General features: G+C 63.2%; 1 protein-coding gene across 7 annotated transcripts in view; it reads left to right on the plus strand.

The window, feature by feature from the left end:
• The window catches only part of STARD8 (StAR related lipid transfer domain containing 8), a 50,306-nt gene extending 26,972 nt beyond the window's left edge, over positions 1 to 23,334 (plus strand). For 4 of the 7 annotated variants that reach the window (XM_082771217.1, XM_082771223.1, XM_082771222.1 and 1 more), the window contains 13 exons: positions 11,000 to 11,071; positions 13,197 to 13,278; positions 15,841 to 15,904; positions 16,637 to 18,018; positions 18,854 to 19,027; positions 19,399 to 19,558; positions 19,838 to 20,036; positions 20,133 to 20,343; positions 20,449 to 20,563; positions 20,794 to 21,009; positions 21,198 to 21,415; positions 21,496 to 21,672; positions 21,896 to 23,334. In XM_082771217.1, the coding sequence (XP_082627343.1) occupies positions 11,000 to 11,071; positions 13,197 to 13,278; positions 15,841 to 15,904; positions 16,637 to 18,018; positions 18,854 to 19,027; positions 19,399 to 19,558; positions 19,838 to 20,036; positions 20,133 to 20,343; positions 20,449 to 20,563; positions 20,794 to 21,009; positions 21,198 to 21,415; positions 21,496 to 21,672; positions 21,896 to 22,013 (3,188 nt within the window). In that variant the 3' untranslated portion in view covers positions 22,014 to 23,334. Of the gene's footprint in view, positions 1 to 34; positions 174 to 2,311; positions 3,050 to 9,050; positions 9,366 to 10,999; positions 11,072 to 13,196; positions 13,279 to 15,840; positions 15,905 to 16,636; positions 18,019 to 18,853; positions 19,028 to 19,398; positions 19,559 to 19,837; positions 20,037 to 20,132; positions 20,344 to 20,448; positions 20,564 to 20,793; positions 21,010 to 21,197; positions 21,416 to 21,495; positions 21,673 to 21,895 lie in introns of those variants that run through there. The other 3 variants (XM_082771220.1, XM_082771218.1, XM_082771221.1) reach the window with 3 other exon arrangements.
• The last annotated feature ends 122 nt before the right edge of the window (positions 23,335 to 23,456 follow it).

A 23,456-nucleotide genomic window follows, 5' to 3' on the forward strand; every position in this document is an offset into this window, starting at 1 on the left:
CTGGGTAGCTGTGCGAGGAGGGCGTGTGTCTGCCTGTAAAACCCTGAGAAGGCCGGGAAGTGCTTGGCTAATTAGCAGGGCTGAAGGAGAGAGTGATTTTAAGCAGCTCTGAGAAGCCCTTCCCATCGCTTACAGGAGATGTGTGGGGTTTAAGCCTGGTCCTTCAGCTACAGGTAAGTGCTGTGCCCTCCGTGGATCCTCAGGTTCCACGACGGGCGCCGTCGCCTTGCCGTGTCCCACCAGGCTTCGCGTGCTTCGGCTCCTCGGAAAATGCCACATTGGGCATTAAGGGCCTGGGGTTACACTGCGTGCGGGCTGTAGGCAGGGTGGCTGGGGCGCAGGGGAGCAGAGCTGACCCGGGCAGAGGTGGCTCCGCTGGTGGGACACTGATGGGACCAGGCCAGGTGAGCCGGGTCTGTAATTCCCAGTGCAGGTGTGTGGTTCTGCTTCCATTGGGATTCGGCATCTTGACTGTCAGGTCAGCATACGAGTCCGTAACATCGCTCGAGGCCAGCTTTCGCATCCTGTTTTGTAATATTCCCTGACATTCCCCACATTCCTGGCAAGGAGACTTCTGTATTTTTAAAAAATATTCCTTTGTCTCTTCACAAAGCGGTGACATCCTTTAAAACTTCTTCTCAAGAAGTCTGTTGGCTTGCTCCGCAGCAGCTCCTGTTGGCTTCATAAAGAAAAGGGAGCCTCGAGCTTGGAGCCCAGCCCCACCGTCACCTCCTCCCAATGGGGAAAGAGCAGGAGTGGAGAAGAGGGAGGCTTGTGGGGCTCAGGTCGGTTCCTTACAGCTCGGCTCCGTGTTACCTGGTTATTGTCATCGTGTGTTCACGATGTGCTCAGAGCCGTGCCTGTGTCCCCGCTGCTCCCCGTCTCAGCAGCAGGGGCTGGAGGTTTCTGGTGTTGGAGGAGACCTTTGTGGTGCTGGGGTCGGCATCCTGCCTCCAGCACTGCCCTCGGCCTTACCTGGCAGGGCGTAAGGCAGAAAACCGAGGGGAGGCAGGGATGTTCTGCATCCCCCTCAGCCTCCTCTCCTGGGCAGCGTTTCAGTTCGCTCCAGGCACGGGGACTGCGCCGGCTGTCTCCTCCAGCTCTGTGCAGCCAGCACAGGCTCTCTCCTCCCTTCTCTCCCACCTAAAAATGCTGGCTGACTGGAAACCCAGGAGGCAGCCGCTGCCCTTTTGCTGCAACTGGAAATTGCCGTCTGGTTTCCTTCTGTGGCGCCACAGGAGCGTTAACGACAGGAAGGTCCGGCCAGGGCCGTGATGGAAGAGGCTCTTCCTGAGGAGACCTGGAGCGCTGTCCCCATGCCGTGGGGAGGCCGTGGCAGCGGGCAGGACGTGCCTGTTCTCGGTTCGGAGATGTCATTAACCTGCTCGTGGGATCCTTGCACGGCGTTCCTGCAGGATGTGTGGTGGGCTGGGCCCGGCAGCCGCCGCGACACCTTCCCTGACAGCACCCTGCAGGGTCGCGGCGTTGCTGCCGCTGAGGCCCGGGGCTTCCTTGCATCGCTGGGCCGTGAGATCACGTTTGGAAGCGGCTTCGGGCTCCTCCCGCGGTGGTAGGAATTTTGCACGTGGTCACTGGTAACTTGGATGGCCACGGCGATGCCTCCACATCTGCAGGCGACTCCCTGGTGTCAGCGGGATGTCCTCGTGGCCACGCGTTTGGGTCTTTGCGTCCCGCTCCCTGCCAGGGGCTGCCCTCGGGCGGATCCGCCAGCCCGCTCCCTCGGCTGTCCCCTTCTGCACTTGGGGCCGGGGGCTCCCCTGCCAGGTCCCGCTCCAAGGAGGGGATCTCGCAGCTCGTTCTGTACATGGATCGTGCCAAAAGTGCTGAACGAGGAGAGCGCAGTTACAGAGAATGTGCTTTTCATTATGGGGGCTAAGCCCATGTTGTCCAAAGCTGCTTATTCGGAGCGTGTTGTTCCCCGTAGCTGCAGCCGGCCTGACGGGGCTGTGCGAGTCCTGCCTGTGTGAAGGGAAGGCGTGCTCCCGCGGCAAAGTGAAGCACTGGTGGGTTGAGCACAAACCATGAATTTGGCAAATTTGGCAATCAAGTCCATGTATCTCGAATAGCAGGTACTCCCATTCTCGTCCCTGAACAACCACTTCTTCAAAGCTTCTGGTCCCCTTTGATATCCTGAGGAACCGGGAAGTTTATTATGGCACCGGTCCCCGCTTTCCGTTCTGCCAGCTCTCCCAGAGGACGTGGTTCCCGCAGGAAAGGCCGGATCCACCCGTGCTCCTGCCTGGCTGGGAGCAGCTCGCAGCTCTGCGGTTTGCCAGCCACTGGCCACCAGAAGCCACTCAGAGCGACAGGAGCCCCATGACAATGGGGTTAGGGCAGCACCGTGCCTCCCCGCCGGCCCTGTGCAGTCCCCCTGCAGAGCCCATGAAATGAGGCTCTGCAGGAAGCGACGTGGGCGACCCGAAGCAGCTCCATTTTCTGCTCGCACCTGAATGCTGCAGCCTGCCCTGCTGGGGAGGGCGCCCAGACCCTGCCGGCCACGGGCACCTCACGCCCGCTGTCTGCAGGGGACAGGAACGCCCCTGTGCAGGGCGGCTGCCGTCCGTGAGTCACCGTGGGAGGGCAGTCAGTCTGTCCGGCCTGCAGCAGCCCTTCCAGAGAGCTCGAAATAGTTAAGCAGCCTTCATGCATGCATATGCGCTATCGCTTTAGCTTTCTGTGCGCTCTCCCCCTCCTACTCCCACCCCTGCTATTTAAACAGTTCAGCCTTTTGCACAGCCGTAGATATCCTGTTTGTTGCTGAAGAGAAATTAGCCGGCTTTCCGTGCATGCCGGGTCGGTAAGGGCAGGTTTTAGAAGCTGGGTTCACCAGGCCCACATGGAAAAAGTCGGAGCTCTCCAGCTGCCTGCCGCCGGGAAGGACCTCGGCCAGGAGCCCTCTCGCTGCCCGTGGATGGTGCCCAGCGTGGCTGAAGCGGGGCCGGGAGGGCAGTGGTCATGCTGATATTCCTCTCTGTATTTAAGTCACAGTCTCCAATGAACAAAGCCAGGATTAACAGCTTCTGCCATGGTGAGTCTGCTCGTGCCCCGGCTCTGTATTTTCATCCCGTAGAAGCTTTCAGCCAAGAAACATGCTTTAAAGGGGGAGATGGAAAAGTCTGTGGGATGACCTTTTTCCTTGTCAGAGATTTCTTGGAAACAGCATTTCCTTTGCAGTTAGTTAGTTTGCCTTGGCTTTTACACTGCAGGGTGAGGGAAGGGTTAGGAGGTACCATTTGTTTTGTTGTTACGCTTTCTGTTTTGAAAACCAGAACAGATCTTCCTTTACCTTTTTTCTTTTCTTATTTTTTTCTCCTTGAACTGATCTGTGGCTTCTGTGCTGGGCGAGGGGCTTCAGTCACTGCCACTGCTGCTCGCCCGGATGCGAGCCCCAAGCCCCTGATAAGATGAAGGCACTAATATTTAGGGTGCGGTTGTGCTCGATAGGAAGGAGAGGGGAAATGGATGCGACAAAGCACAGACTGGTTTCGGTTACGCAGTGTGTGGCTTTCATTTCAACCCCTCTGCTCCCTGCTTAAGATGCTGCAGACACAGTAGATCTGTAGCCTCTTTAATATTTGGGCTTATTTCTCACCGAGTCAGCCAAGCTGGTGAAAGCTGTGACTCCGCGGCATGCCAGCTCTTAGGAACCTTTGATTGTTTCCTGAGGCCGTGCCAAAATGCCCTGCTGTGCGCGCTGCCCCCAGCCCCGGCCAGGCTGCGAGAGCGCCCGGGGTCGAGAGCCCGCTTTGGCCGGGAGCCCCGGGGCATGCTGATGTGCCAGCCCTGCCACGGGGACGTTTGGTGGCCCAGCGCCGCCTGCTCGTTGAAAGGCAGCTTTCAGATAGAGGAGAGGAGGACAGGAAGGAGGGGGGAGGAGAGAGAAAGAGCCTCGCCGCGGTGAAGGGCGAGCTGCGGGGCGGGGAGGGGACGGATGCGCGCTCACAGCAAATGGAAATTCCTGCCCGGGAACTGCCGCGCAGCTGTGCGGTGACCAATGCACCAGCAATGCCAGTGGGGTCTCAGCGCAGCGCTGGTGTGCTTTGGACAGCAAGAGGGATCTGTGGCTTGTTGTTAATCCCTTAATGCTCCAGGTGGGAGAGCGCCTATGGGCAGAGCGAGGGTCCTGCCCCAGCTCATGCAGCCTGTGTTTGCAAGAGAAACGTTATTTGGCCGAAAAGGTAGGCGGGTCATTGTGCACAGCTGGAGAAATACTCGATTCTGGCTTATCTTTGTGTGGTGGCGTTTAAAAAGAGAAGAGCCCTGAAGTAAGGCCTTGTGCCTCTGCTGGGGACCCGGGGCCTGTTTCCTCCTGTGCCGGGGCCGTGGCAGCGCCCGCCCAGCCCTGGCCCCGGGCTCTGTCCCCAGGGGCTGCGCGATGCTGGGTTCTGCTCCTGGGCAGCACCAAAAGGCAGCAGGGAGCCCGTGTGAGGTTCCTCTGGTAACAGAGACAGGTGTTTCTGCTAACTGAATGCACAGAAATAGGGAGGAATTCCTTCATGTGTTAAGCAAATAAATATTTTGTAGTACTTAGAAGCGAGGGAGCTGAGGAGAGCTCCCGGGCACGCAGCGCAGGAGGGGTTTCGGCAGGTTGCGCTGCCTGGGGTTACAGACCCGCATCAGCTGCAGGTGCTGCGTTACCGAGGTGAGAGCTCTGCAAAGATGAGAGCTGAGCTGCTACCAGTTCCTGGCGTCAGAGCACGCCTGCAGTTTCCCTGTGCCCTGACCGCTGGCCTTCAGTGGCAGCTCGTGCCGGGTCTCTGACTCGGTGCCAGTGCTGTGGCGAGAGCAGCGCCGTGGCACAGCTCCCTGGGCACAGCCTGACGGCGTGCCAGAGGTGGCACTGGGCTGCAAGCACATCTCGCTGGCGGGGCTGGCTCTGAAAGGCTTCCAAGCAGTGGAAAAATGCAATCTTATTTTCGTCAAGGTAAAGACACGCATCACAGGGCTCCTCCGCCACGGGCGCCGTGCCCCAGTGCCATCGGGGGGGTCTCTGGCAGAACCCGGCCACAGGGACGGCGTCCGCTAGTCCAAACAAAGCGCGCGTGAGATCCGTGGGATGACCAACAGGAAAACAACAGTGCAATTTTAGAAAGGGTGGGATACAGGATGGGCAAGGAGGATTAGTTTTGCTGAACGTCCAAGTAGCTGTTTCCATCTTGCTTCTCTTCTGGGTTTCCAGTATCAGGAGTTAGAGCGCCCAGCCACCGCGGCCACCCGAAGAGTAGAACCAGGCGTGTGTCAGACAGTGCATGCTCAATAAATCAGTGGTTGGATTGTCAGGGGCCTGAATTCGCAGGAGGCACAACTCTGCTCTCCTGGCACAGTGCACAGGCTGCAGAAAATGCTTGTGTGCGTTTCGGAGCAGGATCCCTGCAGCTGATACACCGTCGGGAGGGCTGGCTGAGCCTCGCCGGGCCCCTCGGGAGCGCAGTTACTGCGTTTGCACACCTGCAGGCTGCTGCTTGGCCCCGTGGTGGGTTTGGTCCATGGTGTTTGCATGGATGTGTGAAGGAGGGAAGTGTGGAGAGCTGCTGCAGGGCTGCTGCAGGGCTGCTGCTGTTTTATTCTGCCCAGCTGGGTGCCGTGTTTTTCCTTCAGCTCTCTCCTTCGAGCTGTGCAGGAGTGGCTCGGTGTTCTTAGCTTGCTGAAGGCTGGCGAACTGCAAGCATGGAGCTCCTGCTGGTGCCGTGCAGTCACCGCTACAATCAGCACTTGCAGTCCTGCTGGGTGCTTCAGCCGCACCAGCACCTTCTTTTTAACTCTCTTCTCCATCCCCTGTATGTGTATGTGCATTTGTGTAGGCAGCAAATCAGGGCTGCTGGGCTCCGAGCAGCTGGAGGAGCACAGGTGGGGAGCGAGGAGGACGGGTGAGGGTCTTGGCCCTTCCTGGCCCTTTGTTTCTGTTCCCGTGGGTGCCCCGTCCCTTCCCGTGTCCCCACCAGACACCTGCTCTGCAGCAGCAGCGCACAACCTCTGCGCCTCCAACCCCGGCCCCCCGTGCTCTGCGGGGTGCAGCCTGCAGCCGAGGGCCACGAGGAGGAATCCTGGGGCAGACAAAGGTGCGAGAAGCCACCGAGGTGTGGAAATGCCTGTGGGGAGCGCGTGGCTATAATTACACCGAGGGGAGGAAGTGACCGCGTTGCCTTCCAGCCCCCGGACCGGGCGCCTCACCTCGCTCACACAGCCCGGCCTTTGTGCAGCCCGCAGGGCTCAGCCTCCAGCCCAGCCAGAAGCAGCCACCGGCTCCCAGCCCCGGCCCCTGCCCGCTTACAGGAAGGGTCCCAGGCTCAGCTGGTGGCTGTGGTTATGTGCAGCTGTGGTGCTGCGTGGGTGCTTTCGGGCCGGCCTCTCCCTCCCCAGGCCCGGCCCCGCTGGGCACAGCCCTGCCTCTGTCCCGGCGTGGCTGAGGGGACGGTGGCACAGCCACGTGGGCACGGCGCCTCTGCATCGCCTCTGGCAGCCAGTTCCCCCCGGAGTTCCCCTGGCTCATCCCGCACCACGCACATGGCCAGGGCACGAGCCCTAGGGCTCCGGAGCCACCTGGGGCTGGCGGTGCCACCGCACTGTCACCTCCCTGCTGCAGCTCGGCCATGCGGTGCCACGGGGCTCCTCGGAGCCTGGTGGAGGCAGATGAACAACTCCTCGCCGGTGACAGAGCAGGCAGCAGTTCCCAAACCTTGTGAGACCTCTTCACAGTGCTGAGGTTAATTATGGAAACCCACCGCGTCTGGGCCGGCGTCCAGCCGAGCTTCTCATTCCTGTCTCCGTGCCCTCTCCTGCAGCTTTGCAATCCCTGCGGTGTGCTGGGTCGCGCCGGGAGCTAGCGGGCAGGCAGCAGACTGGGTGTGCTTCTCAGCACAGCGTGCCAGCCCGCACACGGACGGGGGATGCCCGTGGCTCGGGGCCCTCTCCCGGTTCCTGACACCCGGCTGGCGTGGGGGCAGCCCGCTCTGCGAGGCGTGGGCTGCCGGAGCTGGGCAGGCGTGGGGCAGTGTGGGGCGAGCTCCTGGCGCGAGGGCTCGGGCACCAGCAGCTGCAGCCCCTGTTCCTCCCTCGCTGTGAAGCCTCTGGGGGAGACCATGGGGTGACCCCGTTGTTTTGTTTCCCTTGCGCTGTTTTGGGGTGTGCAGACCTGGGGCTGTGCCCCCACTGGCCCTCTGCTGTGCTTGGGTGGTGCCAAACCCGGCGCTGGGCACAGAGCTGGGCACCGCAGGCAGATCTGAATCCTCTGCCTTCAGTGGCACCGCTGCTGGCCCCGGTACCGTTGGCAGGCGTAGGCAGCGGGTTTCCTGCATGAGGTGGGCATTTCGGGTCCTCGCTTGGTTAAGTGGCCGTGGCACTGACCCCTGGGTTAGGAAGCGTGTTGGGATTTTCTGTTATTCCTGTAAAAATAGGCGAGGACTTGTGCTTGCAAGCCAGGAAGAGAAGCTGAGCTCCTGCATATCCAGTGTTGTAGGCAACAGTTTATTCTGAAGTGTGATGGAAAGAAAACACGCACGCACACAGCACACAGAGGTTCCCGCGCTGGCGCACAGCAGCCGGAGGCGGCTCCCCTCGCGTCTGATTTCCTGGCTTTCCATGATGTAATGCAGGGGCGATGCGGTGGCGTGGTTTTCTGTTCACTCACTAATTGGGTGTGTGGGGCTTTCTACGGGGATTTTGGAAGCTTGCTCGGAGAGGCTCGGTCCTGGGGTGTTGCTTCTCCCTTTTTTCTCATTTATTTTAAAGCGAAAGTGCCAAGCTGGGGTTCTGGGAAGTGCTTTTCCTATCAGTGACTGTGTTTGCTTCCAGTGATTCAGCTCGCTCCTTTTAGACCTGTCTGTCCTTGTACTGCATCTCCTGGCCTTCTGCCCATCCATGCCCCCTCCCAGGTCTGGCAGCGATGGCGTGGGGAACCCGTGTCCCCAGCGGACTCGAGGGAGGGGCGCCAGCCTCCAGCCCCCCCGGTCCTGCCCCCAAACCTGCAGCTGTGCGAAGTGTTGTGGTGCTGGGACTGTGCTGGGGACTGGATGTGAGGGGAAAGGTTGTGCTTTTCTTCCACTTTCACTAGCAAAATGAGAGCCTCTCACCTCATTTTCACTTTCTGCTCCCCACCGCAGGGTGCTGGGACACGCAGTCGGCCCCAGCTGCCATCTCCTTCCCAAATCCCTTTGTTCCCCTGCCCCGTCCCAGCAGTGGGCGCAGCCCCCGTGCTGCTGGAGCCTCGTCCCTGGGGCCTGTGTGGGGCAGCTGCCGGTCCCTGTGTTTGGCACAGGGCGTTGGGGTGGGGAAGGTGCCCGTGCTGCCTCTTCCTTGGGCCACGGCACCCGGCAGCTGCTGGAAAAGGGCAGAAGCTTTGCCTGGGGGACTCTGGTGGCTTGTAGGGGCTGTGCACCAACAGGAGCTTTATCCAGCGGGAGTGGTGGTGCTGGGTTCCCCCGTGGGGATGTCCGGCTGCTTGCTGAGGGCTCATCTCACACGGGGAGCTCTCTGATGTGGGAGCTGTCACCAGGCTGCCCATCTACCTGCCCGCTGTGTCCATGGAAGGCGCCAGCAGCTCTCTGTGTGGCTTCACTCCTCTGTCAAACCCGGGCGAGCTGGCCAGCAGGTCGGAGTGCTGCTGGTACCGACAGCTGGAGGCATGCAGGGAGAGGGCAGGGTTGCATAAGTCCCCTTAGGAAACCCATCTAAAAATAACAGGAACTGGCCTGCCCTCCTTCCCCTCCCCGATGCCTGTGACATCCAGGCTGGCAGGGCTCTCGCTTTACCCCCCCGGTATCTGCGGTGCGCTTTTGGTGCCAGAGCTGGGGGGTGGTGGTGGTCACGGCCCCGTGCCCCCATGGCCCCGCAGGCACGGCTCATGATGGGTGACCCCGTCACGGCGTCCGGCCACGGTGCTGCTGCCGCCGAGTCCCCGCAGGCCATTCACAAGCTGCCCGTGTCATTCGCATGAGTGTTTTTCTGCCCATTCTTATCGAGACTCGGAAAGATCCTTTCCTGTGCTTCCTTGGGAAAGTACTTCTCTGGAAAGGGCGGTGGGAGGAGGAAGCTGTCGGCCGGCTCCGTCCGGGACGGGGACACTTGGAAACCTTTTCTGTGCCAGCTGGAGGCGGGGAGGCTCCTGCGTGCTGGGGCAGGGCGGGCGCCTGGGCTCCGCGCGGATCCGGAGCGGGGTGAGGACAGGCAGCGTAACAAAACGTCTCGCTCTGCCTCCCCGCATCCACGGGGCGATGTGCGGGGGCTCCCACGGGCGCAGGCTGCCTGTGGCTGCGCTGGGTGTCCTGTGGCTCCCGCACGTCCCTGCACAGACCCATCTGGCACCGCAGGCATGCTCTTCTACCAGCTCGGTCCCACTGCTGTAACGGGTAAGCGGGGCACCAGGACACTCCGGGAGGGCGCACGGCTCTGCTCCCGGCTGCCCTTCCCTTCCCTCTGCTGTCCCTTTCGGGGGGTGGATGTGCCAGACCCATCCCTTCCTGCGGGTGGGGGGGATTTGGGCTCTGTGGGGGCTGCAGAGGGTCCTGGCTCTCAGCCCTGCCCTTCCCACGAGGCTCGGGACGCAGCTAAGGGCAGCTGCGCAGCCTGGACCCGCGTTCGGATGCTCGTTCCAAACCTCCTCCCCGAAACGTCCCAAGTATTTGGGCCAAGGGTTTTGGCTGCGTCCTGCCCTCAACTGAACCGCTCGGCTCGCCCTTGTGCGCGGCTTTGGGACCGCGAGCGGGAGCGGGGCTCTCAGCTGGGGCTGTCGGGGGGGGGATGAGGCTGGGGAGCCCCACCAACATCACTCCTGGTGGATCAGGCCCGATCCCAGTCTGCACTGGGTTTAGCTTCTGGGAGGGATGGGCAGGGATCTGAAGCTGCGGTCACACTGTCTGCGTTTGAGGTCAAACGCCTGGCACCGTCAGATCTGTGAGCCCCAGTGACTGCTGGCACCGCACGGTGGCTTCCTCCGCCTGCTTTGCCTGCGGGCTGCTCTCCCTCAGGTCCCGTACACTGAGGAGTTTCCCAGAACACGGTGCCGGCAGTCGGACGGGCTCGCCCTGGGGATAGCTGGGCTGTGCATGAGGGAACCGGGCCGGGCAGGGGGCAGCAGAAAGCCAGGGGGGCTCCTTGCGTCCCCCGGCCACAGCCACGGCTGGGCCCAGCACCGCTGAAATTCCCCTGCCTGGGACGGGTCCGAGCCCCGAGCAGGGCACCCTGCGGGCCAAGGGAAAGGGAGCTGGGAAGGAAAGGGGGTGGTCGGGATGGGGGAAGTGGGAGGGAAAATGGAAGGCTCCTCTGGCAGGCTTTTCTGGAGGATGTTTGCAAAAGGCCCACGAAGTGAACGGCCCTAAGCTTTGATGGGCTCTGAATTGATTGTGAAAATAAAAACCTTCCGCTCTTGCCTGACAGAGCACGTCCTTTGCTTTGGCGGGTGTAGGAACGAAACGTTTCAAGGAGCAGTGGTAGGACATTGATAGGGCAAAGAGTAAGCCCGGGCAGATTTCGGTTAGATATGAGGAAGAAATTCCTCCCGCTCAGGGCGCTGAGGCCCTGTCCCAGGCCGCCCAGAGCAGCTGTGGGTGCCCCAGCCCTGGCGGTGCTGGGTGGGATTTGGGCAGGGGGTGGGATTACCTGGTCTTTAAGGTCTTATCCAGCCCCAACCGCTCTGTGATTCTGTGATCCCATTCTCAGGAGGTTACAACTGTCTCGTGGGCCTGTCACTATTGTGCCACGTCCCCTTTGTCCTGCGCTAGCGGGGTGTCCGTGGCCGAGCAGCTCCTGCTGTGCTGTCCTGCACAGCCGTGGGCAGCGAGCCTGCCCTGTGCCCAGCATGGTGCCCCCCCAGGCACACGAGCTGCTCCCCAGCCTCGCTGTCTCACAGTCAGTCATTTTTTTGGGTTTGTGCACTTGAAAGACGGGTGCAGGTGACACTGGCGTGCTCCCGGTGTGGGGAGCTCTCGGTGCAGCATCCCCTCTGCCGGCGCGATGCTCAGGCTGTCTCTTTGCTTTGTTTCAGAAATCGAAGCCAAGAAAGCTTGCGACTGGCTGCGAGCGGCAGGATTCCCGCAGTATGCGCAGCTCTATGAAGGTGAGAGCTGCTGCCTCCTCTCCTGGGTTTGGGGACAGCCCAGCCGTGTTCGTGGTGTGGGGTCCGGAGGCTGGACGTGCAGCAGCACAGGGCGAGGGGCAGCACCTCCGTCATCCTGCTGCCCCCCGGGGGCTCGGATCCAACCTGGGCAGGGGCGCAGAGCTTGGGGATGGGGGGGCTGTGGGATGGGGGCAGCGCTCCTGAGTAGGGCACCCGCAGCCCCTCGCTGCTCTGCTGCTGCGGATGGGGGGGGAGCAGCCCAGCAGCCCTGCTCCTCGCCGGGGAGCCCAACAGCCAGCACAGCTCCAAACAGCCAGGTCTGGGCTCCTGGTGGCTGGACATGGCCTGGGGATGTGTTCTGGGCCCCCAGCACGCCCTGCCTGTCACAGCTCTCCATCCAGCGGGGATGAGCAGAAAGTCCCCATCCTGCAGGTGGTCCTGGTTGTGTATGGCCTGAGTGCCAAGGGTGGCTGCAGGGGAGGTCACAGAGCGCTGGGAGAGGGCAGGACGGCGGGGATTGCTTACTAATTACATGGTTATACGTTAAAACGTTAAGCCTTCAGCCCGGGTTGTGGTGTGGAGAACCAGCCATGCTGTTAACTTCCCTGCATTCCTGAACCTTTCCCCTTCGGGCAGGGCTGCGAGGAAGTTCCCAGGGCACCCAGGCAGGGCACTGGGCTGCGACCGTGCCTGAGCAGCTTAGGGATGCTCGCAGGGGGTGGGAGCACACAGCACGGGCAGACGGGGTAGGTAACGCGGGGAAGGGACATTTCCTTCCTCCGTCACTCCTGACACATCCCCGAGGCTGCTGCCCTGCCCTGGCAGTGATGCCTGTGCTCCCCGCACATGCAGCACTCCGTGCCCGTGCCCTGCGGTTCCCAGCGGGACGGTGCCTGGAGGGGCCGGGTCCCACCTCCACCCCCTCGCAGGCACTTTGCAATTAACTCTTCTGCAGCTCGTCTGCCCAGCCGTGTTTGCTCCGAGCCCGCTGGGCACGCGGTCCCTGCTGGGACGGGGCCGAAGCAGCGCTTGCAGCCCGGCCCCGGCAGGACAATAGGTGGAAGCCCGGCCGCGGGGGGAGCGCCGCCAGCCATTGTTCGCCCGCTTCCACCGCCCCCACCCCTTCCAGCAGAGCCACGCTCCGGCCCCCTGGGTGCTGGCTTTCCCGGCTGCCCCCTCGGCTCTGCTTTCTATTTCGGGGCAGCTCCCCGTGCACGGGCTGCCCAGCTCCTGCAGGTGAGCCCCAGCTCGGGGCACTGCTGCAGCTGCGAATGAAGCAGCCTGGCCCCAGCCTCCCTGAGCAAGACTTTCCACATCCTATAACTGTTTCGTTCTGTTCTTCTCCCCAGCTGGCAGGGCTCAGCATCCCTTGGTAATTAGGCTCAATAGCTTCATTAACGACCAGACGTGGACTCGTGGTTAATTGTCCAGGCCCAGCGCAGCTGGTCCCAGCAGAGCTTTCTGGGTCTGCGTGGAGAGGAGCAGGGAACTGGATGGAGGCCCTCAGGCACCTCGCCACCCTCCTTAGCTTACCCAAAAGTGCGCTGTCCAGGGGCTCTGAGCATGTAGAGCCTTTCCTTGGTCCTCTAGCTGCTGCCCAGGGGATCTGGAACTACGGCAGCACCCTGCTGCTGTGGCTTCCTCCACGCTCAGGGACCCCTTAGCAGCTCTCAGCTGTCCCCGGGGGCTTTCCTCACCCTGGTGGATTAGTGGGCAAAGGGAGCCTGAGGGAGCAAGGGGTCAGTATACATGCCAAGTGGTGTTTTATGGGTGCCAAGATCTCCCTCGAGTAGTGTTTGGAATGTGGCTGCTCTCCAAAAACCACCCTGGGCTGAGGCCACAGGTCTTCTCCACAGCAGCAGCAACATCTCCACTGAGCTCCCTCTTCCCTCTGCTTTGTGGACCAGAATCTGGGGTCCAGACGTGCCCGCTGCTGCTGGGCGCTGCATGGGGCCTTGGGCAGCAAATTACTGGGGTCGTGTCCCTGGGGAGGCGAGGTGAGGGCCTGCTGGGGCTGGTGGGTGCTGGCGGCTGCTCTCCGAGAGCCCGTACCAGAAGCAGGCGGTGCCCGCGGGGCTGCAGGGGCTCCCTGCCTCGCTCATCCTCCTCTCGCCTTCCTCCCCAGACTCGCTGTTCCCGCTTGACATCGGCGCTGTGAAGAGAGACCACAGCTTCCTGGACCAGGACTCCCTCAAATCCCTCTGCAGGTAAAGCCCCCTCCCAGCCGGCTGACCGCCCGGGCGCCGTGCCGTGCCTGCGCCCAGCCCTGCAGGGGCCGTGGATGCGCCGTGCTGCCGCGTGGCCGTCGTGCGGGACGGACTGGTGCTGGGGGAGCTCTGGGCATGCAGAGCGGCTGGAGGACAGACATTAGCCGGGAGTTCTGCTCTTTAACTTTCGGGCTGTGTTGTAATTTCACGTGTGGGTACCTCCAGGCTGCAGAGCGCTGCAGGTGAGGGGGGAGCTGTAAAACCGAGCCGTGGTGCAAAGGGTTGGCTGCACCAGCTGCCTGTGCTCCGCTCCCCGCTGGCTGCTCTGGGCGATGCCTCATGTGCGTGGTCATCAGGAGAGAGCCAGGCTGCCCCACGCTTTCATGTTGCTTTGTCTTGCAAGGTGCTAAATAACGTTGCTGTGAACGAAGTGGAGGGGGGACACCGCACCTTGGGCACAGCAAAGGGATCTTGGCTGTTGGTGTGAGCCAGATTCGGGTCCAAGTGCCCGTGGGTGAGATGGTGGCTGGGGACAGATTTGCACTTGGTCACCAGGCACAAGCCACCTGCGACAGGGAGCAACACGCAGCGAGGGATTTGCTGAGCGTTTGTGCAAGGAGAGCTGCTCCGTGGAAAGGCCACGCCGCTAGCGAACCTTTTGTGCAGGTCGTGAGGGGCTGCGGGCGCTCAGCAGCGCTGTGTCGGGAGCTGGTTGGCACTGGTGGCTTTCTGTGCTGGCCGACCTGCTGTGGTTCCTGGAATAGACACGCAGCTGGTTGCTCCAGGGAGGGCTGCCCTGCTGGCGGGGCTGTGCGGTGTGAGCTATCCCAGCAACCAGAGCCGCACCGAGCGTTTTCCACCAGGACGCGCTACTCCTCGCAGCAGCAGGGCTGAGAACAGCTCCGGGAGGTGCCACCGCACGGTTTTCTGGCAGGGGAGCAGTGTGGGATTTCGGAGATGAGCTCTAAATGCTGCTGCCGTGACCAAGAGCAAACAGGAGGGACCCCTCCGTCTGTCTGTCTGTGCTTGGCTTCTCCCGGCTGCGCTCAGCGTGGGGCGGGCTGGGGGGCTGCGAGGTGCTGGGGGGAGCACCTGTCCCCAGGCTTTCACATCCCTTTTGTCTTCCCCTGGCTGGCTGGAGGCGTTTTGGAGGTCGTTGTGCCCTGCTGGCCTGCAGCAGGTCATCCCCGTCCCGCAGCTCCTGGCAGCCTGCGCAGAGCCGGCGCCGCTGGGACGGAGCCGCTGGGGGGGCCTGGGGACATGGGGCCTGCAGCTGAGAGCTGAGGAGGGCACTGAAAACTGCAGCCCGTCCAAGGGAATTCTCCTGCCTGCCTCCTCCTCCCCACACGCCTGCTGCCAGCAGGCTCCTGCTGCCTCGCTTCCCCAGCCCGGTCCCCTCGCTGCTGCCGCTCCCTCGCAGCCGGGAGGGCAGAGGGGTGGCAGCGGGGCCAGCCCGGTCCCAGCTCTCGTGGATAAGGGACACGCTGCCTCCAAGGCTGCTGATGGAGGCGGTGAATCTTCTCAGGTGGCCGCCAGGCACACCCAGGTCACCTCGCCCTGAGCTGGATGCACAGGCTGGGTTCAGAGCTCACACAGCATCGCGGTTTGCTGTGCGGCCATGGCTTTGCCGAGTTACCTTCCTGCCCCGAGCAATCGCTCGCTGCAGCCTCTGTCCGAGCGCTGTCCTGGAGCCAGGCAGCCGCGATGAGCAGCGTTGTGAGGACGCTGCCGCCTGCTCCTCTTCAGGAGTTTGCAGCAGGATCGTGAAAGGGACACGAGCCACATTTTTGGTAAAATGTGCCTAAGGTTCTTTTTATCAGCTGTGTAGAAATGGTGTTTGCATGCTGGAACAACAGTTCTGTTGTGCTTGTGGTGCCGTTCACAGTACCATTGGAGCTGCAGGGCTCCCACCACCTGTGGGTGGCTGCAGCCCAGGACGAGCCCCCGGAGAGCTGCGGGAGCCAGGGCGCACAGCGATGGGGTGGGACGGCCGCCGAGGGGCCCTGGCAGCACCCAAAGGTGCTATGAGCAGAGGGAGCCAGGCATCCTTTGGTGCTGGGGCTGCTGCCGTGGGAGAGCACGCGCGGGGCTGGGGTGGCTGCGGGCGCTGGGGCACGGCCGGGACGTCCTGGTGCCTGTGTGCGGGCGGCGGGCGCTGCTCTGATGTCTGCCTGCACAACCCCTGCTGGCCTGCGACCAAGCGCTTGTGCCACTGGCGTGCTGGGGAGGTTTAAACCCCTCGGCTGCCGTGCCAAGGGCTCATGGGACTGGGTTCTTGTGCCGGGGTGAAGGAGGTGCAGAGTGCCCCCAGATCTCTGCAGGAGGAGGGCGCAGCTTCGGGAGCCCGCCTGGGGACCCTGCTCTGTGCTGGGAGCGGGCTTGGAGTTGCTCCAGGCTCTGCGTGTCCCATCCCTGGAGCCGCAGCTGCGGGGTGACAGGTGACCAGGCACAACAGCAGCTCAGAGACAAAAAATAGACAAAAAAAAAAATAGGAAAAGAAGGAAAGCACTGCAGGCAGAGCAGGAAGCCACAGCCGGGTAAAGCTCTCTCGTTTCCTTGCAGGAGGCTGATGACCCTGAACACATGTGCCTCCATGAAGCTGGAAGTCCACTTTCAGCGTAAACAGGTGAGTCCTGGGCCCGAGGGGAGCGTGCACAGCTGGGGGGGCAGCTGCTGAGCACTGCTCAGAGCTCCCTGCCCTGCAGGGGGATGCGGCAGCGTGGTGTGTGCCATGCTGTCTGTGTCACAGCACGAGCTGGGGCTGGGTGAGACCCCGCTGCGGCACACCTCCACCCCGCGCTCCTCCTCCACCATCGCCCGCGCCCAGGCCCCCAGCTGCCGGGCAGAATGGCAGGAAGGCTGCAGCGCGGGGCATTGTTCCCGTGTCCGGGTCCCCTTCCCCGCAGCACAAAGAAGTGGAGGGGGAAGGGGCTGGGGTGTGCGAGGCTGGGGCTGGTTGCAGCTGTTGCGGCAGCAGCGAGGCCGCGGGGCTTGGCGTGGGGGTGCTGGGGGTCGTGGCAGTGGGGTGCGTGGCAGCAGGGTGCGTGGCAGCACGCTTCGCTCTGGGCTGGCTCACGTGGCCCGAGTGTTTCTGCTGGGTGTGTGGGCACCGTGCCACCCATCAGGGCACACCAGCGGCGTGTCATGCTGCTATCAATACAGAGCCAGGGCCCGGGAGCTGCTCAGGGGAGTACAGAAATAGCACCTTCCCCTCACCACGTGGCTCTTGAGCCTGGGCACAGCGATTCCTCCTTCTGTGTGAGCCCCGTGGCAGCAGGGGATGGAGCGGGTTGGCTGGGGGTGTACCGGGGCTGAGGGACCCCAGGTCTGACCGTCCCCTCTTCTCCACCGCCCGCAGAATGAAGACTCCGAGGAGGAGGACCTGTGTGCCATCAGCAACCGGTGGGCTTTCCAGCGGGAAAGCAAGAGGTGGTCCCGCGTGGGCTCCGTCGACGTCCTCTCCCAGGCCTCCGAGGCGCCCAACTGCGCCATGCGGCAGGCGTCCAGCCGCGAGAGCGTCCTCACCGACCTCAGCACCAACCTGGAGGCCGTGTCCCTGCACAGCAGCGTCAGCACGGGCAGCACGAGCGGCACCCCCGGCATCGTGGTCACGCCGCCCGAGCCGGCCCCTGCCCGCGACGCTGCCGCCGTCGCCCAGCCCGGCCGCAGCTCCAGCGCCCGCTCCTTGGCGGAGCTGCCCTCCGGCCGCGAGGGCCCCAAGGAGAAGCTGAAGAAGCGAAGGTCTCGCAGCTTCCTGAAGAGGATCGAGTCCCTGCGAAGGAAGGACAAAGAGAAAGCTGGCCCGGACGAGAAGGGCGTCCCGAGCAGTGGCAACATGGCCAAACCGGGCTGGGACCCCGCCAAGAGCAACGGGGACCTCACGGCCACCAAGGGCAGCTCCCCTAAAAGAGGGGCAGCTGCCTCCTTCCACGGCAAGAAGCACTTCTTCTCGGTGTCCTACAGGACTAACCGCCTGCTAGGCTTGGGCAGGGGCAAGGGGAGCCTGGAGTCGAAGCGCACCGGGGTCTACCTGGAGGACTACGAGGCGGCCGTGGGCGCCGGCGGCACCTGGGCTGCTGGGGAGCGCCAGCCCCGGCCGGCGTGCCGGGGGGATTGCCTGGTCTACGTTCCCAGGGACCACAAGCCGGGCACCTTCCCCAAATCCCTCTCCATCGAGAGCCTGTGCCCCCTGGGCAGCAGCTCCCTGCCCGGCTGGAAGGCGGGGGGCGAGCCCGGGGGGCTGGCGGGGGGCGCAGGGGGCAGCAGCAGCAGCGGGGAGGGCTCGGCCTCCCCACGGGGCTTCGCCTGCCGCCGCCGCGGCTCCTGCAGCTCCCTGGGCAGCCGGGTGAGCGTGTACGACAACGTGCCCGAGCTCGGCAGCGCCGAGGAGCTCGCCAAGCTGGACGGGGAGGTGACCTACCAGAACCTGGACGACATCCTGCAGCACATGTGGGGGCTGCAGCAGAAAGTGGAGCTCTGGTACAAGGCCATCTCCCCCGGCCTGGACGGGGAGGACGGGGGCGAGGAGGAGGAGGAGGAGGAGGAGGAAGAGGAGACGGACTCGGGCGGGGAGCCCACCTTCCCCTCCAACCTGCACTTCGAGGAGCGCTCCATGTCCGACGTCGGCACCTCTGCCAGCGACTTCGACAGCACGGGCAACTCCCTCAACGAGGCCGAGGAGCTGGAGATGCGGGAGCGCCGCGACTCGGGCGTGGGAGCCTCGCTCACCAGGCCCTGCAGGTACCAGGGGGGTCCCGGGGGGCAGCCCACGCGTGTCACCAGCCCCCAGGCAGGGACATGGAGGCCGTGGGGGGGGCGAGCAGGGCCGGGCATGGCGCGCTGCTGCACTCTGCTGGCTGCATGGGGCTGGGATGGGCTGGGATGGGTTGGAATGATTTTTCTTTTTCTAGTGCTCCCTTGCCCTTTTCCCAAAGGGAGCTCCAGCTATCGCAGGGTTTTGTGGATTTTCAGCCCTGCTAGGCTGATGCTGGAGGGGCTGTGCCTGCGGGCAGGGCACGGATGGGTACACGGGTGGGTGCTTTCACGGGCAGGGAACGTGCCCCCTGCCCTGCTGGGCTCAGGGATGCACTGGAGGCACTGGGCAGGAGCCTTCCCAGAGCAGCACAGACTGGGGAAGGGTTTTAGTGCTGGGCACTGCCTCGTTGGTGTCGTGTGCTGTTTAGAAAGTGGGTGTTGGAGGTGTCCCTTGGCCGAGGCGTTGCTCTGCGTGGTGGTCCTGTGTCTGCCTGAGCCGCTGCCCTCCCTGCAGGCTCCCGGGGGGCTGCCCCAGCACAGCCCTTGGGTGTGGGCGCAGGCTGAGCCCGTGCAGCCCCCCTGCTCTGCCCAAAGGGGAGGATGCTGCCTGGCAGCACGAGCACTCCTCTGAGGCAACAGAAAGTGTTTCTCTTTGTGTCTGTGCCCTGGCACCTTCTCGTGCTGGGTTTATGAGGGGTGGGAAGCAGCACCTGTGGCCCTGGGGCTGGTGTTGGGCTTAGCCTGGCCACCGGTGTGCCCACACCGCCCCCAAAGCAGCGGGTGCCATGGAAAGCCTCTCCAACGCCCTCCCACCCTGCAGAAAGCTGCGCTGGCACAGCTTCCAGAACTCCCACCGGCCCAGCCTGAACTCCGCCTCGCTGGAGATCAACCGCCAGTCCTCGGCACAGCTCAACCTGCTCCAGAAGTGCTCCCTGCTGCGGCTCACGGCCATCATGGAGAAGTACTCCGTGCCACACAAGCAGGCCTGGACATGGTGAGCTGGCGGGGAGGGGGCCGGGATGGGGGCCCCAGGGGTGGTGAACTCCGTGTGAAGGTGATGGAGAGGGAGGGAAAAAACCTGAATCCAAGCTCTGTTTGCTCTGCGTGGCGGCTGCCGGCACTGGAGCATGGAAAACGTTACAGCCATGTAAGACTGAGATGATGGTTTTCTATCTAAGCCAAATACTAAATCATGTTGGCTTAATAGAAGCTGCTGTGGCTCCTGTTCAGAACTTCCTCACCTGTACTCAGAGCACGGCAGAGGCATCCCCGCGGCAGTGGGTGCATCGCACCCGGTGTCCCGCTGCCCCCCGTGCCGCCGAGGCAGCAGGTCGCCGCCCTGACCAGGTCTGTCCCCCCCCGCAGGACCGTGCCCAAGTTCATGAAGCGGAGCAAAGCCCCCGACTACAGGGACAAGGCGGTGTTCGGGGTGCCGCCCATCATCAACGTGCAGAGGACGGGGCAGCCGCTGCCGCAGAGCATCCAGCAGGCGATGCGCTACCTCCGCAGCCAGTGCCTGGACCAGGTGATGCCAATGCCCCGGGGTGCTGCTGGGCTGCAGTGTTTGTAGTTTCTGTAGTTTTTGTAGTTTTTGTAGCGCTGTGGCTGGGGGAAAAGCCAGCCTTAGGGGTCACCTCGTGCAGTGCTTGGCTGTGGCAAAGGGGGAGGGCGAGGTTGTCTGTGGGAATTTTGCATCTCTCGGTGTGTCCTCGGCTGTCCCACAGCCGGGCTTTTCTCTGGCACGGCCAGGCAGGGGCAGGGCCAGCCCTGCCTCGCGTCCCAGCGTGGCTCCCTGTTCCCCCAGGTCGGCATTTTCCGAAAATCGGGGGTGAAGTCCCGGATCCAGGCGCTGCGGCACATGAACGAAACCAGCCCCGACAACGTCAACTACAAGGGGCAGTCTGCGTACGACGTGGCCGACCTGCTGAAGCAATATTTCCGGGACCTGCCCGAGCCCATCTTCACCAGCAAGCTGACCGACACCTTCCTGCAGATCTACCAGTGTAAGGGGGGCGCGGGCGGGGGCCTGGGCTCGGGGCTGGCAGCGCGGGGCCGGGGTGGCCCCGGGGGCCGGGCGCTGACGGCAGGCGTTGCCCCAGTCGTGTCGAAGGAGCAGCGGCTGCAGGCGGTGCAGGCTGCCATCATCCTGATGCCGGACGAGAACCGCGAGGTGCTGCAGACCCTGCTCTACTTCCTCAGCGACATCGCCTCGGCCGAGGAGAACCAGATGACCGCCGGCAACCTGGCCGTGTGCCTGGCGCCCTCCCTCTTCCACCTCAACGTGTCCAAGAAGGAGAGCACCTCGCCGAGGTGAGGGCGCCGCTCCCCCTGCCCTGCTGTGCGGTGCGGGGTCGGGGCCGGGGGTGGGCGCCCCGGGTGAGGGCACCGCTCGCAGCGCCTCGTGCCGTCCCGCAGGGCCATGCACAGGAGGGGCACCGTGGGGAAACCCGACCAGAAGGACCTGAACGAGAACATGGCCGCGACGCAGGGGCTGTCCCACATGATCACCGACTGCAAGAAGCTCTTCCAGGTGGGTGGCTGCCCCTGGGGGTTTCATGGAGGGTGCACAGCCTCCAGCAGGGCAGTGCCACCACTCGGGCAGCCCCAGGGGCAGTGAGGGGCCAGCGAAGCCCTGCTTGTGGCTGGACGGCTCACAGGCTGCTGGATGTCTGTCCAAGCAGGCTGTGTCCGTCCTTCCCCCCTCCTTTGTTCAACGAGTTGCTGCCGGGACTCTGAAGACCTGTGTGCTCTTGCTTTTAGGTCTCCCACGACATTCTGCTCCAGCTGAGCAGCTCCTATATGGCAGCAGATGCCTACCCCCATCCCCTGGCTGACTTTGTGTGTCAGGGGGAAAGCAAGGATTTACACTCCTACTTCGAGCAGAGCGTCCAGAACCTGCTCAAAGAGTCCTCGGAGAAATTCAAGGGGTGGCTGAGCACCCCAGGACCCCTGAACACGGAGCTCTCCTGCAAAAAGGTAAGTGCCACCACACATGGGGCATCCTCTCCACCAGCCGGAGGAGCTCTGCCACCGCCTCCCATCCCATCCCGTGCTCCCCCTAGCCAGCGGCTGTGCTGGTGCTGCTCTATGGTGGTGAGACCCCTCAGTAAAGCCTCTCGGGGCTCCCAGGACAGCCGCCTGACCCTTCTGCTCGGCCCTGGCAGGTTGGGGACGGGCACCCTCTGCGCCTGTGGAAGGTCTCCACGGAGGTCGAGGCGCCTCCGTCGCTGGTGCTGCACCGGGTGCTCCGGGAGCGGCACCTGTGGGACGAGGACCTGCTGCAGAGCAAAGTGGTGGAGGCCCTGGACAAGGACATGGAGGTTTATCACTACGTGACGGACAGCATGGCCCCCCACCCGCGCAGGGACTGCGTGGTGCTCAGGTGAGGGCAGGGGGCACCCGAGCCCCAGGGCTTTGCCCTGTCCCCGGGCTCCCCCAGCTGAGCGGGCGCTGTGTCGGCAGGCGCTGGCGCACGGACCTGCCGCGGGGAGCCTGCCTGCTCATCTCCATCTCGGTGGACCACGACAAGCTGCAGGTGGAGGGCGGCGTCAAAGCCGTGGTGCTGACGTCCCAGTACCTCATGGAGCCCAGCGGCATGGGGCGCTCCAAGGTGACGCACATCTGCAGGGCTGACCTCAGGTAGGGGACACCCCCGCTGCCTCGGCGAGCCGCTCCTGCCTTGTGCTGTGCACTGCAGGGGGGGGGGACACGCATGCCTTCTGCTGCTGCGTAGTGCTCGTTGGTCATCTCCTAGCCCACGGCAGCCGGAGCTGTGCTGAGCAAGAAGGGAGGTGCTGCTGGCTGGCGCGGGCCGGGGGCTGCCCTGCCCGCTCAGCCCTCGCTCTGCCTTGCTCCCTTCCAGGGGCCGGTCTCCGGAGTGGTACAACAAGGTCTTCGGGCACCTCTGCGCCATGGAGCTGGCGAGGATCCGAGATTCCTTCCCAGCACTGAGCCCAAACGGCCCCGAGACCAAGATCTGAGGAGGGGGAAGCTGCTGTGTCCCGTCGGACCGCGGACTCGCCAGTCAGCTGGGCTGGGGCAGGCACAGGGGAGCACGGAGCTGGCATCCAGCTGCGCGGGGGCACCCCCAGGCACATATTTATAAGCTTCCTTTTAACCTGGACCAGGGCCCCCCTCTGGAGAGCCCTGGGCTGCTGCAGCCGTGCAGGGGGCCTTCTCTCCTCCTGCCATGGGGCTCTGCCACCACCCCTTCAGGGGCAGGGGCAGCTGCCCCCACCGTCCCCGCTGCTGCCCCTTCCCCAGCGCGGAGAGGCGAAGCCCTGCACCACAGGGGGGCTGCGGGCAGGATGGGCGAGCAAGGTGCTGCTCAGCCACGGGAAGGAGAGGGGGCTCGGGGTGACCCCCAGGAGGAAGGCAGCCGGCCCAGGGTGAGCTGGGTCCCCCCGTCAGCCCCATGGGGCTCAGCTCCCCCAGGCCGGGCACGGTGGTAGAGGTGTGGGGTGAAGCAGGAGCAGGAGGGGGAGATGTGAGAGGGGAGGACAGGGCCACGGCGCTGTGTTGGGAAGTGAGGGGTGGGTGTGTGTGGGTTGGCACCCGGCAGGGGACAGGCTGGGGCTGTGCTGAAGGATGCTGTGATGGGAGGGAACGGTGTGGAGATACTACAGAGCCAGGTAGGGACGGCCAGCGCCGAGGGGCAGAAGGAAGCTGTTGCTGTCACCTCTGGTGCCCAATTTCATAGGAGGTGAAGGAGAAAGCTCTCTAGTTCTAGTCCAGTGCCTTGTTAGCTGCCTTGCTCAGCTGAAAGCCCCCCTGTGCACTAGGGGGCTGGATGGACGCGGTTCCAAGCCAAGTCCTGTCCCTCCAACCTGTTGTACCGGGCAGCTGGAGGGGGCAGGACAGGGCTGGGAACACAGAGCAGCCACCGGGACGCTGGTGATGGGGGGAGCGCGCTGAGGAGGCACCGCGGGGACAAGGGATGTGCCCGGCCCTCGTGGGGCTGAGACCCACCCTGGATTTGGGCAACCACAGAGCCCCTGCCTCTGTCCCCAGCACTCCCTCAGCTCCCACCTCGTCCCTTCCTTTCCTCCTCCCGAGGAGCCGTCCGACCTCGCTGCCAGCACTTGGACCTGACCTGGTTTCTCCGTTTCGGCAGGGACCCAAGTTACTCGACGTCGTTCCAACTGGAAGGCAACACGACCCACGTGCGGGAGCAATTCCCCATGCCAGTTTTGCCATAACAAATCCTGTCTGCCTCATGGTGAAAAAAACAACCCAGTCTATTCTTGTTTTTATATATATATTTTATATATATGTAAAAATATAACTAACTTTTTTGAGGGAGTGATTTTTCTCCTAATATTTTTTTAAACGTTTCTTTTTTTTTTTTCTACCTATAAATACTTGTACAGTTGGAATATTAATATATAACTCCGGCGGTAGAGCTCGGCGCCAGGCGATGTTCA

This window comes from Aythya marila (assembly GCF_965140915.1).
Source record: "Aythya marila genome assembly, chromosome: 13".
NCBI lineage: Eukaryota > Metazoa > Chordata > Aves > Anseriformes > Anatidae > Aythya > Aythya marila.